At 39.8% G+C, this 15,093-nt stretch overlaps 1 protein-coding gene across 2 annotated transcripts; it reads left to right on the top strand.

Annotated features, from left to right (window-relative positions):
* The first annotated feature begins 257 nt into the window (after positions 1 to 257).
* LY6H (lymphocyte antigen 6 family member H) lies at positions 258 to 9,069 on the top strand. 2 transcript variants are annotated; one of them, XM_031947300.1, is made up of 5 exons: positions 258 to 319; positions 611 to 705; positions 3,279 to 3,349; positions 3,740 to 3,856; positions 8,189 to 9,069. In XM_031947300.1, exons 3-5 carry the CDS (start codon positions 3,298 to 3,300, stop codon positions 8,422 to 8,424), a joined length of 405 nt encoding a protein of 134 aa, XP_031803160.1. In that variant the 5' UTR covers positions 258 to 319; positions 611 to 705; positions 3,279 to 3,297; the 3' UTR covers positions 8,425 to 9,069. The 2 variants fall into 2 exon arrangements, with proteins under 2 accessions (XP_031803160.1, XP_023354197.1); XM_023498429.2 differs by lacking the exons at positions 258 to 319; positions 611 to 705 and adding an exon at positions 739 to 758.
* The last annotated feature ends 6,024 nt before the right edge of the window (positions 9,070 to 15,093 follow it).

Below are 15,093 nucleotides of genomic sequence, written 5' to 3'. Positions count from 1 at the left end.
CACAAAGTTGAAAGCTGCTATCCCCCCTCAGAAATCCGTAGTTTCTGCCTTTCGATGGCTGGGGTCAAACTGGGCTGGACGCGCTTGGGGTTGCAGCAGGACGGGGTGGGGTAGTGACTAATGTCTGAATCTGGGGTCGTCTGCGGCCACGATGGACTGGGCCGAAGCGGGGATGGAGCCGGACAGGGGTTGGGGCGGGGCCGGGTGGGGAGGCTGAAGTCTGAGTCTGCCTCTGCCCTGGGGGTTTTGTTCCGCTAGCCTGGGACCCGGGCAAGGGCCGGGGCTTTTTTCTGATCCTGGGGCCAAGGCTACGATCAAGGTTAGTTTAGCTAATCCTGGACTTAGTCTGGTAATGGAGCCGAGGCTGGCCACAGCGGGGCAAGATGGCTCCACTAGAACCTGCGGAGCCCAAAGTGCTTCGGGTCACGAGGAGCAGGGAGAAATCGGAGAGGAATCGCCTGGGAGCTGGCCCGGGATGGAGGTGCGGGGGGGGGAGGGGAAGGAGAGAAAGGACTGGAGGCAAGCGTCATGCTGCCTGGTCAGGGAGGGGCGGAGTTGGGTTCTGGTGCGAGTGCCACTCCCAGGCTTAACTGAAACCAGTTGCCCTCAGCCAGGGTGGCACCAGAGGAGGAAGCAGACCCCGAACTGCGCTGAGCTAAGTCGTGAGCGGAAAGACTGACGCGGTCACAGCAGGCTGTCCCGCAGGTGAGGGGGGCCCGCAACCGCCGGGCAGGAACCCCAAGGAGGGAGAAAGAAAGGTGGGGAGTGCGGATAGGGTGGATCCTTCCTAGTGGACAAGCTCGGCTTCATCCGCCCATCGCGGCCGCGGTGGAAAGAGCATTGCCATACTTGGAAATCTGGGTACCTGGCTGTGTAAACTCGGGCTACTTAATTCTCCTTTGAACCGAGTTGCTTAACCTGTAAAATGATGGAATGGGACTGGGGGACTTCCGAGATGCCTTCCAGGTCTAGATCTCGATTCCTCCGAACGGCTTCCGTCTTGAGAAGGATGTGTTTTAGAAAGTCATTTTTTTCCTTCCTAGAACCACTTCTTATTAGTGTTTAAACTTAAAAAAAAAAAAAAAAATTTTTTTTATTTTAAATCAGGAGTCTAAAGAAGTCTATAGTGGAAAGGGCAGTGGTTTGGGAATAAAAAGAACCCTGGGCTGGGATCTGGCTTCTACTATTTACTATTAATTAGTTGAATTTGTGCCAACTGACTTCTCCAGGTCCCCAGGGAGTTTGTAAAATGAGTGGACTAGATTAGGTGATCTCTAAAAGTGGCTTTCAATTTAGAATCCCTATGGAAGGAACATTTCTTCCCTCCAACCCCCATCACCAACCACTCATACAGTGTAGTGCTCTTGGTACGATTCTGGCCAATAGGAGAGACATTTGGGCATAGGAAGAATTTGACTAACTTTCTCACATGTCATTCTGCTGGGCCAGCCAGCTTCTAGAAGAAGGTGTTTAGGTAGGGGAGGGTGGAAATGGGTGTGCAGTGCTAGATTTGGGTGGAGGAGTAAAGATTGTAGGGGATTGGGCTCCCTTCTCATTTCTGGGTTAGAAGTACAGATGATAATTTTAGTGCTTCATCCATGAAGGAATGAATGAAAGTGTTAACCAATTATTTGGCTTTTAAAACCCTCCCTAAGCTTTCCACTACCATCTTTATAACTTACATTCTGTACCTATTCTGTTATCAGTCAATAAATATTTATGAGTTCTCTTATGTGCTAGGAACTGTGCTGATTGCAAGGCACTGGCCTAAGTGATGGGAAAACAGATAAGAAAAGGAAGATTGTCACTGCCCATAAAAAGCTTACCTTCAGGTAGAAGGAGACCATATCTTTCTCTGGACTGGAATGGTGACTAGAGAACAGGGACAGAGAAGTCACAGGAAGGTGTGTGATGTTAGGGCAATTAATTGATAAACCCTTCTTAGGACGGGTCTTGTTTGATACTGATACTGTTACTTGAGGAAAGCAGGGCATGGGAGAAGTGAGAGATAGAGAAGGCCATATCAGTTTGTCTGGGAGATGGCTTGAGGGCAGTGTGATAAGTTTGGGGCCACATAGTTGTGGTGAATCAGGGTGGGAGCTGGAGTGCCAGTCTATTCCTGGTTGAAGAAGAAAGGGTGGAGCTGAGCAGCTGGTATTTTTGCTGGAGCGCCTTTCCTCCCCAACCCAGTAGCATGCCTTCAAAAGTTACTTAATATATATTTCATATTTACTTAGATGCCCTTATCAATTTCTTTAACTCAGTATGCTCTTTTTCCTTCCCAACCGTCTTTTTTTTTTTTTTTTTTTTTTTTTTTTTTTTTTTTTTTTTTTTTTTTTGTGGTCTGAACTGCCTTATTTCTGTCGATTTCTTATTTCTGCTTGGATCATCACAATAGCCATTGGCTTTCCCTCAAAAATCCAGTGGCCAAAATTCAGTGCAAAAAATGCATTGCCCCCAAAACCACCAAAATACAATACAAAATCCTCTCCATAATTCAAATGCCAATTAACACAATTGCCAGACTGAATTTCTAAAAATATAAATCGGAACATCTCATGCTCCTACTTAACCAACTCCAATGACTCCCCTTTACCTCTATGATAAAATGGAAATTCCTCTGTTGGGCATTTAAAGGCCTTTTCAGCCTTGCCCCAATATAACTTCCCAGCCTTACTGTGCTACCCTCCAAGGCACTCTATGGCCCAGACAAACTGGCCTTCTTGCTTTTAGACCATCCTATCTATACTGCTGCCCTGCCTTTGCACTAGCTGCCATCCTGCATTTCCTCTTCATCTCTCCCTCTCAGAATCTCTAGTTTTTTTCAAGTTTCAGCTTAGGTACAAATTGAGTGCTTTTCTATTTCCTCTGACTTCTCATGTTTTCCTGGACAAATCACTTTGTATTTCTTTTGTACATACATGTTGTTTCCCCTGCCTAGCCTCTAAGATCCTTATTTTCAATTTTGCTTTTGTATCTTCAGAGCTTAGCACTTTGCCTGGGATATGCCTGATTGATTACAATTGATTGATCAATTGAGGGAACTCTTCGTATGGAAGGATGTGAAGGAGTTTCAATGGAATGAGAGTACCAGGAAGGACACGGGCATTATAAGAGATAGGTGGTAGTGAGGAATGTAGTCACTGAGATTCAATGATTAGTTGGAGGAGAGGGAAGGGAGAGAGCCCAGAGCATGATGGAGTTCTAGGAATTAAGAGTAGATGCTTAAGGATATTGAATACTCTTGAATAAAAATACTCTGTCTTTTTTCCCCCTAGGCTGAGATAGCCAAGAACCATGAGAGTCCTCCTTCCTGTTCTGCTGAGCATCTTGCTCTGTATAGAGCCAGGTAAGATCTTGGGACTTTTTTTAGTAGTAGGGGAGGGAAATCTGGAACTGGGAAGAGGGAGAGCCTTAGTATTGGGGGAAGGATGGTTCTGTTTTTTGGTTCAAGGGATTGTGGTTTTGAATTTGTAGATTTAGTGAATTGTATGTGTCAGATAAATGGTGTCTCTTTGGGAGATGGGTAGAGGGTGGTAGGAAAGAATGCTGGGACTTCTGTGGGAAGATCTTGCCCTCCTTAGAACTCTGACCCTTGAGGTCTGAGCTGAGAAAGAAGTCTGCTTCTTCCAGAGCTTTGTCTCAACCATGGATATCTTAGGGGTGGAGCATGTAGGTCTTTATACTGCAGTTCTGGATGTCCTTCCTCAGTCTAACCAAAGGAATTTCTTCTTTACAGCTCATTCTCTCAAATGCTACAACTGTACCAAGGTACAGCAATCCAGTCAGTGCACCTCTGTTCAGTGCCCGGGGTCAGCAACTCACTGTGGGAGTTTGGAAGCTGGAGAAAAAAATGGTGAGTCCAGTTAGAGTCCAGCCAGTGTTCAAGATCCCAGGCTCATTGGACAGCTTAGACAAGTGGAACTATAGTGAAGGGGATTCAAAACAGTCTAGTGCTACCCTTAAATCTCCAATATTCCCCATGTAATGAGAATTATTTGACCAGAGCAAGGTCATTCTTTATTCCCAACCAAGTGAATTGATATTTGAATTTTACTGTATTAGAATCGAAAGAACTTTAGTAATATTCTCGTTCAACCCTTTCATTTTTTAGAGAAGGAGAGTTAACAAAGGATATTGAATTTCAGAGCTGGAAGAGACCCAGTTGGGTTAGATCACCTAATCCATCCCTCTTATATTACACACATGAGGAAACTGAATCTTAGAAATGAGAAGTTACTTGCTTAAAAGCATGCATCTAGTAAATGGAACTGGGGAGCCAGAACCCAAACCTAGATCTCTTAAATTCATCTACACCCAGTGATCTTTCTTACTACACCATTTTTGTTTCTCCACCATACTTATAGAGAGATATCCCATCCCTCCACCCCCCCAGATCACTAGAACTGTATGGTAGAGACTATGGCTTCAAAAACTGGTTGGGATAAAGAGTAAAAAGGGGCCTAGCTGGGTGGTTAATATGTCCAGTAGTACCATGTTGGTCATGTAAATCCAGGAATCATTACTAGAAATAGAGGTACTGAAGTGAGGAGATAGATAAGGTTCAAGTCTGAGATGAATGAAAAGCCTGGGAGACGGAATCTCTGCATAATTAATAATCAATTTATTAATTAGGCTAGCTGATAATTCATAAATTGATGGTCAGGAGTTTCAGTAACCAAAGACATAATTATGGAGATCCCTGCATGCTTAAATACTTTGGAAAAGGAGGGGCCCAGGTGAAAATCAACCCTTGTTGGTTAAAAATTAGTGAGAGAATGGACATATTAATGAAAATATGAGTTAAAGTCTTTAGCTCCTCCTGTTGAGAATGTGACTCAATCCTGCCATTCAGCTGCCTCTAGCAATCTGGACAAAGGAATCTATCTCTACCCAGACTGCTCTGTTTTGCTTTTCTCCTACATAAAATGGATTACCTTAGGTCACAAGAAGGGGACTACAAAGGCATAAACTTGCTTTCTAAGAGCTAGAATTCACCCAGATTAGTTTCTGTTTGTAAGATCTTCTAGTTGGGTGTGGTCCTGCCTAAGATCACAGAGCATATACCCAAAGGATGTGGGCAATCTTATCCATCAGCAGTGTCCCTCAGAGAATGACCAAATAACCTGCAAGGGCTGGTTCCTAAATGAGGAAACAGAAAGTAAAAACTTCAATCCTAATTTAAAAATTGGTTATTGATATAATAGAAAATAATTTCTCTCAGGTCAGAGGCATTAATTGATACCATTGGATTCTAGGGATGAAATCTAGGGATTTCAGTGATTAGATGAAGAGAACTAGTTTGTTCATGTGGATCATTTATCTACTAGGTTTTGGGGAGAGTTGACATTTCACAAAGAATTGAAGGCAATTTGTAGGACTTGATTTCTGCTGGACATCTATGTGTGGATACATAATCCAAGCCTAATCTTCTGACTACAACTTCTCAGTGGAGAGGAAAAATCTTTCTTTCTTTCTTTTTTTTTTTAAACAGAGAACTGCTATTATTTTAATACTTCTGCAGAAATTCATTGGTAGACACTTGGGAGTGAGGCCCTAAACCTGGTAAATAATAATGATAACTAGCATTTATATAGAAGGAAGCCAGATAGTTCAGTGACTAAAGAGCTGGATCTGGAGTTAGGAAGATCTGAGTTCAAATGCAGCCTCAGACACTTAGTAGCTATGTGACCCCCAGCAAGCCATTTAATCAATTAGCTTTAATCTACTGGAGAAGGAAATGGCAAAGCACTCCAGTCCCTTTGCCAAGAAAACCCCACAGACAATACTGACACATTATGGTCCATGGGGTCACAAAGAGCCAGACATGTCTGAACAATAACAAAATTTAAAAAATAAGCATTTACATGGCACTTTAAGGTTTGCAAAGTACTTTATGAATAGTACTTGATCTGACAATACCATAAGAGATTGTTTAGTCATTTTTCAAATGTGCCCATTTCTTCGTGACCCTATTTGGGGTTTTCTTGGCAAATATACTGCAGTGGTTTGCCATTTCTTTCTCCAGCTCATTTTACAGATGAGGACACCGAGAAGTAGGCATTATTATTAGTTCCATTTTAGAGACTGAAGAAACTGAGGTAAACAGGTTAATTGATTTGCCCAGAGTCACAAAGTTAGTAAGTGTTTGAGACAATATTCCAACTCAGATCTCCTTGACTTCAATTCTAGCCCTCTAACTATTCCATAACCAAGTTAATGCCATCTTCCATGATGGACTTTCAGTCCTGATGGGTATTTTGTGTTTAGTTTTAGTTTTGTGTTCTGTATTTATTCTAGGATTCTAAGTTCAGGTAGCCTTTGCTGCCTGTTATGATTGTGACTTTGGGCAAAATGCTTAACTTCTCTGGGCTGCAGTTTCCATGTCTAGCAATCTTGCCTGTGAGGGAATCAAGAAAGAGTATGAGGCAGGAAGAACTTTGTAGAGTATAGACCTCATGCCTTTACTTGAATTCAACTCTTAATGTTTCTTTTCACATTCTTGAGGATTAAGATAGAACTAGAAATAATATTAATGATATCCTTGTCTTGTTTCCTAATTTTTACAGAGAAAGAAATTGAGACTCAGAAAGAGATAAAGTAATTTGATAATTTGATACCACTTTGTGGTTCTGTGTTCTAAGGTCCCCTCCTGCACTCATATTCTAGGATTCTAAGTTGCACCAACTTTTGCCGTTTACTACAAGTGCAACACAGGGTAAATGGTTTCAGTTGCTTAATCTTTTTTCTTATCTTCATTACCTCATTGAGGCAACTGGTGGTACTGTTCATTGGGGGATAGAGTTGCAATCAGAAAGGCCTGATTTCAAATTTGGCCTCAGATATTTACCAAATATATGAACTTGGGAAAGTTGGTTAACTTCTATTTGTCTCAATTTCCTCACTTGTGAAATGGGGGAGAAGGGGAGTTAGAAAGAACAATCTTTCAGGATTGTTGTGAGGGTCAAATGAGATAATATGTATAAAAATCACTTAGCACAGAGCCTGGCACATACATAATAGGAGCTTTACAAATGATTCTTCTCTTCATCTGTAAAATGAAAAATCTCAATTAAATTATCTCTGAGGTTCCTTTTAGCCCCGCATTCATGATGCTAGTACTAAATGCTGCATGAAGTAGCATTTCTTCAACAAACATTTATTAGGTACCTACTTATTTGTCAGGTACTATATTGCTCATTGGGGATACAAAAACAAAAACAGAAAACAAAACAGTCCCTACCTTCAAAAAGTTTATATTCTACTGGGAGAGAATAACTCAGAGAAAATTATATGTATCTGTGACTATAGAAAATCAGTATAAAGTAACCTTGAGGAGAGAGGGAGTGGGATCTTCTAGTAGAAGGTGGGATCTGAATTGAGTCTAAAGGGAGCCAGGGATTTCATGGCTTGGTGGTAAAGGAGAGGAACAATCTAGGAATGGAGGGCAGTCTGTGCAGAGAGAAGCACAGAGACAGAAGATAGAATGCCATACAGGAGACAATGAACAGGCCAGTTTGGTGGAAAATAGAGCATACAAAGAGTCATATGTAATAATGTCTACAAAAGTAAGCTGGATTCAGATGTAGATGGTAAAGGGCTTTCAGAATCAAATAAAATCAAATTGTATTTTATTCAAGAAGCAAGATGGAACTTCATGAACCAGGGAGTGTCATGGTCAGATCTGTGCTTTGGGGTTATAAATTTGGCAGCAATGTGAAAGATTGCTTGGAGGGAAGGGGGGAGACATTAGAAGTTGAGAAATTCACTTGGAGAGCTATTGATGACAATAGCCAGTAATGTGAGCTAGAGGTGAGGAGATCTTTGAACTAGTTGGGATGGTAGTTGGGTAAAAGTAGGAAGTAGTAATGCATAGTAATGGGTAAAAATAGGAAGTATAGCAGGAGTTCGCAAGATAGTGTAATCTTTGTGGGTTGGAGTATTCAGAGAAGTTTTCCTGAAGAAGGAGGGTCTTGAGGATTGTAAGATTCAGACTGGGAGAGAAGAATAGTAGTCTGTATACTGAACTTATAATGTGAAGGAATTTGTGAGGAGACTGTTTTTTTATTTTTTTATATTTTTTTATTTTTTTACAGAAATAGAATGTAGGGGAGGGAGGGGAGAAAGAATTTCTAATTGGTGATTTAAGCCATGATTGTCATTCATTTTCTTCTTCTGTTTTCCACAGGGCCAGAGAACCAAAAGTTTCACTTCAAGGGCTGTACTAATTCCTGTGAAAATTTTTTCACGGAATCATTTTCAAAGGCCCATATGTTGATCCCCCAAGCTATCATTGAAGTGGGTTATTCCTGCTGTTCAAAAGAACTGTGTAATGGGGCTGATGGGATCAGGAGCAGCCCCTTTGCTCTGCTAGGAGCACTCCTACTCAGCCTTGGACCTGCCTTCTTCTGGGCCATGATGTGAGGACTTCAGTCACCTCCTTATGAATGACCCTGTCTTGTGGTTTCCTTATGCCTCAGGAATAGATATGCACCTTTCTCTCTGCACGTCCCCTCTCCTGCTCTTAGACCAATTGCAAACATAATTTACCAGAATTTTATCAGTTCTGTTATCAGTCCTACATATACATAGCAGATACACATCTACACAGATATATGCACAGAAAAAAAAGCAGACATTTACTTTTCCCTGAAGTTATCAATGCCTTTGCACTTCCTTGTCTATTACTAGAGAGAGCTACACAGGAACTTAAATTTATTAAACATTCTGTCCCACAGAGACCTATTTCTCTAGTTATCTTTCTTTTCTTAGTTTCATTTATACCTTTTACTTTTATATTGCATCTTTTTCTAAATATATCTAATTCACCATCCCTAGTTAGAAAGTCATTTCTTCTTTAAAGGCTAAAAGAAACAAAAACATAACAGCAAAATCATCTGATGCAAAGAATAACCGAGTTTACCAGACTAGGGAATACTTGGTACCTAGAGTCCCCTACCTCTCCAGTAAAAGGAGGGAGATGTATTTTTTCCTCTTTTCTCTGGGTCACAATTAAGCATTATAATACAATGTTTGATTTCATTTTTTAAAAAATTATTTTTCTTGTCATTGTGTTTATTGTTTTTTCATGTTCTCTTTACTTTATTCCTCATCTATTCCTGTTTTCCCAGGTTTTTCTTGGTTTCTTTTATTTATTGTTTCCTATAATACCATTCACAGGCAGCTAGGTGGCACAATGGGTAGAGTGCTGGGCTTAGTATCAGGAATTCTCATCATCCTGAGTTTAAATCTGATCTCAGACACTTACTAGCTTTGTAACTCTAGGCAAATAACTTAACCCTGTTTGCCTCAGTTTTCTCATCTGTAAAATGAGCTAGGGAAAGAAATGGCAAGTCATTCCAATATCTTTGCCAAGAAAAGCCCATATTGGGTCACAAAGAGGCATACACAACTGAAATAACTGAACAACAGTGTCATTCTTGAAATGATGGGTGCCCACTTGGTTTACTAGATCCTATTCCCAATATACTCAAGTCTCTGCAAATGTATATAAACACTTTCCTTTGTATTTTCTTCACTCATTTTTTCCCCCATGCTACTGGTATTTTCCTCTTCCTTTTAAGGAAACTTTCTTTAATGTCATTAGCAACACAATGATCCCCATTTAAACAATGGTTTACCAGATGGTGGCAATGTTTCCCTATACTCTCTATACCCAGCATTTTCCCCTTCTAAACTTTTGGACTGAACTCCTGTCTCCTTCTCTGGGGAAATAACTCAAAAGAAAGAAGGAAGAAGACTCTGATTGCTCATTTCCAATTTGCTCTCAAAATTACTCTTTGATTCAGGAGAGCCTCTTATGCTCAGGTTTTTTTTTTTTTTTTGTTTTGTTTTATTGGGTAAGGGAACAGTATTGGAAAAATAATTTGAAATAGAAAGAGCTCAGGACTTAAAGAGATTCGAGTGGATTGAAAACTGTATTTTTTACTAATTGTGTGAAACTGGGAAAATTAGTCTCTCTGATCCTCAGTTTCCTCATTTATACATTGCTACTAAATTGACAGGGAAATTTCTTTATATGTTTTAAATCCTTATGGAAATGTGAATTATTATTATCTTGTAGCTGCCATCAACCTCTTACTGACTTAATAAGATCATAGATTTGGAGTTGAAAAATACCTTAGAAGTCATGGGAAAACCCTATAGAATCCAGTTCTCTCCTTTTATAAATATGAAGGAGGCTTCCCTGGGCTCGGAAGCATTAAAGATAGGATATGAACTCAGTTTATCCCTACTGAAACTATTATGTTGGTGGCACCAGCTAGCTTCCCTTTTGTGAGTTACAGAAGAGTTTTTTCCTAATATCAGAGAAACTCCCATTCCTACATCATTTTTAGGGTTTAATCTTTTTTCTTCCTTCCTCCCTTCCTCCCTTCTTTCCTTCCTTCGACAATTGGAATTAAATGACTTATCCAGGGTCAAACAGCTAGGAAGTATTAAGTGTCTGAGGCCAGATTTGACTGTTAAGTCCCCCTGATTTTAGAGCTTGTCCTCTATTCACTGCAATCTAGTGCCCCGGGTTTTTTTTTTTTTTTTTAAAAAACAACTTCACTCCCAAATGTATCCCTTTGCATCCTGCATCATACCCAGAGAGCCAGCCTCACAAAAAAACAATTCAGAAGTTAAGTGCTTTGAACTTCCCCAGATGGAGACACAGAGAATGGAGGAATAGCTCCCTAGGACAGGAGCATGACTCAGAACTTTGGACCAGAAAAGACTTCAAGATTCTAGAGACCTTCCTGAGATATTCACTGGTGGATTCGAGAAAGCCAGGATGAGGTAGAGCTAAGGAAATGCAATCAAAACATCAATTTATGTGCTGCCTCCAACTCTGTAAATAATAATAACCATAGCAGTTAAAAAAATCTGGAAAATATGCAGAAAATGCCAAAGGAGAGGGGCTGTAAACAGAAAAAATGAGTTTGACATTGTCAAGCTCAATTGTGAAAATTTATAGATATTTTAAAAATAATTAAACTGCAAATGGTTCCAGTCCAAGATTTCATGTTCACCCTTTTTTCAGGGTAGAGATGGGAGTATGTATTTGGAGATTTATGTTTATTGATGGTTGTCAAGTTTATAACTAAAAAAACAAACTCAGAAAAATCCCCCAGATTTTTCCACTGACTACATCCCCACCCTTTTTTCCTTCCTGGACTTCATGCAGAAGATAAGAAATATTGGAGGTGGAGCTAAACATTCTCCAGAGAGCTCTCTGTCAGCACTCTGGAGCAATTTATATTCATCTCTAAACCTCTGGAAATATGTGTAAACTCTCTCCCTTCCTATTTTCTTCTCTCATTCTTTCCAGATTCTGGGTATTTTCCCTCTCCTTCTTGAAAACTTTGTTCTCTAAGATGTTGAACTGGTTCCTTGCTGATGGGGAGTCAGTTTCTGCAAATTAGGAGGTACCAGATAGACACTGGCCTGTCATTCTTAGGTGGAGGCTGCAATCCTAAAACAATCGGAACATCCCAATGTGAAACCAGACCCAACAACAGCTCCGGTGGTGTCCTTACAAGTGCACAGTCTGTTGTGTTCACAAACACATAACTTCTCGCTGAGTTTTGTTAGATCTTTTCAGTTGTGTATGACATGGCCCCATTTGGAGTTTTCTTGACAAAGATACTGAAATGATTTGCTGTTTCCTTCAACTTATTTGGTAGATAAGGACATTGAGGCAAACAGGATTAAACAGCATCACCCAGTAGAAAGTAGAAAGCCTGGATTTGATCTCAGAAAGATGAGACTTCCTGATTTCAAGCCCAAAGTTCTATCCACTGTGCCACCTAACTGCCCTACTGACTAGACAAACACATAATTAAGTTTAATTAATTTCAAATATGCATGTCACTAGTTACTCAGTGATAATTTCCATTTACTATTATATATATATATATATATATATATATATATATATATATATATATACCATTCCTTCTGCTCCCTAAATCGACTCACTACCTCATTGAATATATAAACACATCAAAAAATACCCTGCTGAACTTGAGGTTTGAATGCTGGCTCAGAACTTTACGTGACCTGTGCCATCCCTCTGGAATGGATATAACAACACTGGCTTTATCTACTTCACATTTTATCTATAACTGCTTTGTAAACTTTAAATCACTATAAAAATTCAAGCCAATTTTAAATCTGTGTTCTCAAATATATAACTTATCAAGGGAAGAAGAAGAGAACAAGGATTTATTAAGCACCTACTATGTGGCAGGCACTGTCTTAAATGCCTATAAATATCTCATTTGATCCTTATAACAACCCTGGGAGGTAGGTGCTATATATCTCCATTTTACAATTGAGAAAACTGAGCTGAAGTGACTTTCCCAGGATTATAGATTTAATTGGGACAGATCAGGGAAGACAGGTTTGAATTCAAATATTCTTGAGCCTAGGCTCAATGTTCAAACCACAGTACCACTGAACACAGGAAGCATAACTCATTGTGTTCACAGATAAAATACACAGTATGGATGGGTGGGATGTACTTTATTTCTCCCCTCCCTTCCATTTCCCCAGTAAACTGCAGGTTCTTTTTCTAATCTCCCCAATCCTCCATTTCCCTCGAACTCTTCCTGCTCCCCCACTTTGAAGAGCCATTCTGAATGTTGTCACTCAGTTCAGAGACATCCCTCTTGCTCCTTATGGGGGATGGGTAGGAGACCCTCCTCCCAGGCTTGAAAATCTTCTTTCAGCTTGACATCCCCCATCACGAGTTTTTCCCTTAGTCCAGAGGACTCTCTTCTTCCTCTTCTCAAGATCTTACCCTTAATCTCAGAATTCCCCCCTCCCAGTTTCAGAGTCTCCTCCCAAATCCTAAATTTTCTCTCCTAGACCCAACTTCTCCCATAATCTTAATGTTTCCATTTTCTCCTTCTTTCCTAATATTTTTCATGATATTAGAGACCCCCCTCCCAATCTTGGCCTGGGTTTTACCTGGTTCCTTGTTCAAAAGGAGGAAGAGGACTGTCACACTTTTTGACTGTCTCAGCTGGAGCAAAGGATGGGAAGGTAGTGATGATCAACATTCAAGTATTTACCCAGGATTCCCTTTTTGCCAGTCAAGGATATCATCCTCTTTCTCCCTCTCTCTCTCTCCTGATGATGTTTCTCCCTGAACCTTTTCCCTTTTCTCTCCCCCCTCCTCCCCTGCCCAGACTTGTCACCAGATGAAAATCCAGCCTAATCTCACCTATTTCCTTCTCTATCTTCTAATTCCTGGTAAAAATGTACTTCTCTCTTGCTGTCCCAGGAAATACCCAACTGTTCCACAGGTCTTTGCTTACAGCCTTTCCTCTGCTATGATCTCAAGAGAAGCAAGCCTGAAATGTGGTATGGGTGGGAAGGGTTGCCTTGGAATACTGAGATTCCTCGGCTTTCCCAGACTCCTTCTCTGGTCTCTTCTGGCTGATTGGCTCAGGTATTGCATGCTCTTTCAGGAAAGCTCCAGTTAAGTCAAACTCCAAAGATTATGAAACCACATACACACTATGGTTTTAGAAATGGTAATCATTCAAGAGACTACAAAAGAAAAAAAAAAACTCTAGCATACTCAAGCTATTTCAGACATGGGTGACAAGTGAGTGCCTCTTACTTACATGGATTTTTATCACATCACATCCTATCTTGTGTCCTGATGAGTTCAATCTCCTTTTTGCCTTTTCTGTCTCTCCAAGCTCAGGGCTTCCTCACACACGATAGCTTTTAATACATAGATACAGTATCAAATCTTGACATTGCTACCATCTGGGTGAACAAATTATATACTTTCGGTGGATCTGCTTTCAGGATTATAGATTTCTAGCTGTAACAGCTATCTTTGAGGAGGTTAAAAATATTTCCTACTTTATAGAGGAAGAAACTGAGGGGCTTTCTAATTCCAAGTCCAGAAGTCTGCTTCTGGAAATACATTTATCAAAGTCTTTTTTCTCCCCTGAGGCAATTGAGGTTAAGTGACTTGCCCAGGGTCACACAGCTAAGAAGTGTTAAGGGTCTGAGATTAAATTTGAGAACTCAGGTCCTCCTGAATTTAGAGTTGGTGCTCTGTCCACTGCACCATCTAGCTGTTCCCTGTCAACGTCTTGAAACACTGATTTATCTACTAGGGCTCCTGAATCTTCCAATTTTGTCCTGTGAAGAGTGAGGGAGAGAGGGAGAGATGGATGCAAGACACACATCCTGCAAATGTTTTCATTTTAGATAGACATGTAACTTCCTGGCTTGAAGTTAAAAAATTTTCAAAGACTGATTTTCTGCTCATTGAATTCCTTTCTCAGAACTCAACTGAAAATACTGATATCATGCTTTTTTTAAATGAAATTTTATTTATTTTTTTTACATGACTAGAATTTTTCTGTATCTCTTTCCCATCCTCTCCTAGAGCAATATCCCACACAACTAATATTTTATAATAATAAAAAAGGAAATGAAAGAAGAAAAAAAATTCAAGAAAATGGATCAATAAATGGAAAAAGTCTGAAAATATAAGTCATGTACTATACCCATGAACCTCCTTCCTTTGCAAAGGAACATGGATAGGTATTTCTTCTCATTTCCCTCCTTTGAGGTCATGCTTGTTCTTTCTAATTTTGCAATATTCACTTTTGATTGTTTTGTCATTCTTTCTAATGAACAAACACCATTATTGAAGTCATTGTGAATATATAATATACAATTTCCAATGAATATTATTTTAGAAATTGCAACACAAAGTATAATCTTTTGTGTCTGCATACTTTGCTTTGCATCAATTCTGTGCTTCTCTGGGTTGAACGCATTTGTTAATTTTTACAATATAGTAATGTTACAATATGTTTTTGTTCCACAATTTTGTTTAACCAATCCCCCATGTATGGGTAACTATATTGTTTCACTTTCTTGGCTATGAAACAAACAAACAAACACCTATTGCTAATAAATATTTTACTATATAGGGAATTTTCTTCTAATCAATAGTTTCTTTGGAAGTATGACCTTTGTAGTATTTTAGGTTTCTTATATGGTCATTAATAGTTTGCAGTTTTTCTTTTGAGAAATGTTTCTTTATATTTATCT

Source organism: Sarcophilus harrisii, chromosome 1, assembly GCF_902635505.1.
Source record: "Sarcophilus harrisii chromosome 1, mSarHar1.11, whole genome shotgun sequence".
Taxonomy (NCBI): Eukaryota; Metazoa; Chordata; class Mammalia; order Dasyuromorphia; family Dasyuridae; genus Sarcophilus; species Sarcophilus harrisii.
This window is presented reverse-complemented; position numbering and strand designations above follow the sequence as displayed.

Bases quoted from the DNA above. Each gene is read 5' to 3' on its own strand.
- LY6H (XM_031947300.1), top strand. From the start codon at position 3,298: ATGAGAGTCCTCCTTCCTGTTCTGCTGAGCATCTTGCTCTGTATAGAG. The intron at 3,350-3,739 runs GTAAGATCTTGG...TCTTCTTTACAG, and splicing joins CTTGCTCTGTATAGAGCCAG to CTCATTCTCTCAAATGCTAC. The intron at 3,857-8,188 runs GTGAGTCCAGTT...TGTTTTCCACAG, and splicing joins GGAAGCTGGAGAAAAAAATG to GGCCAGAGAACCAAAAGTTT.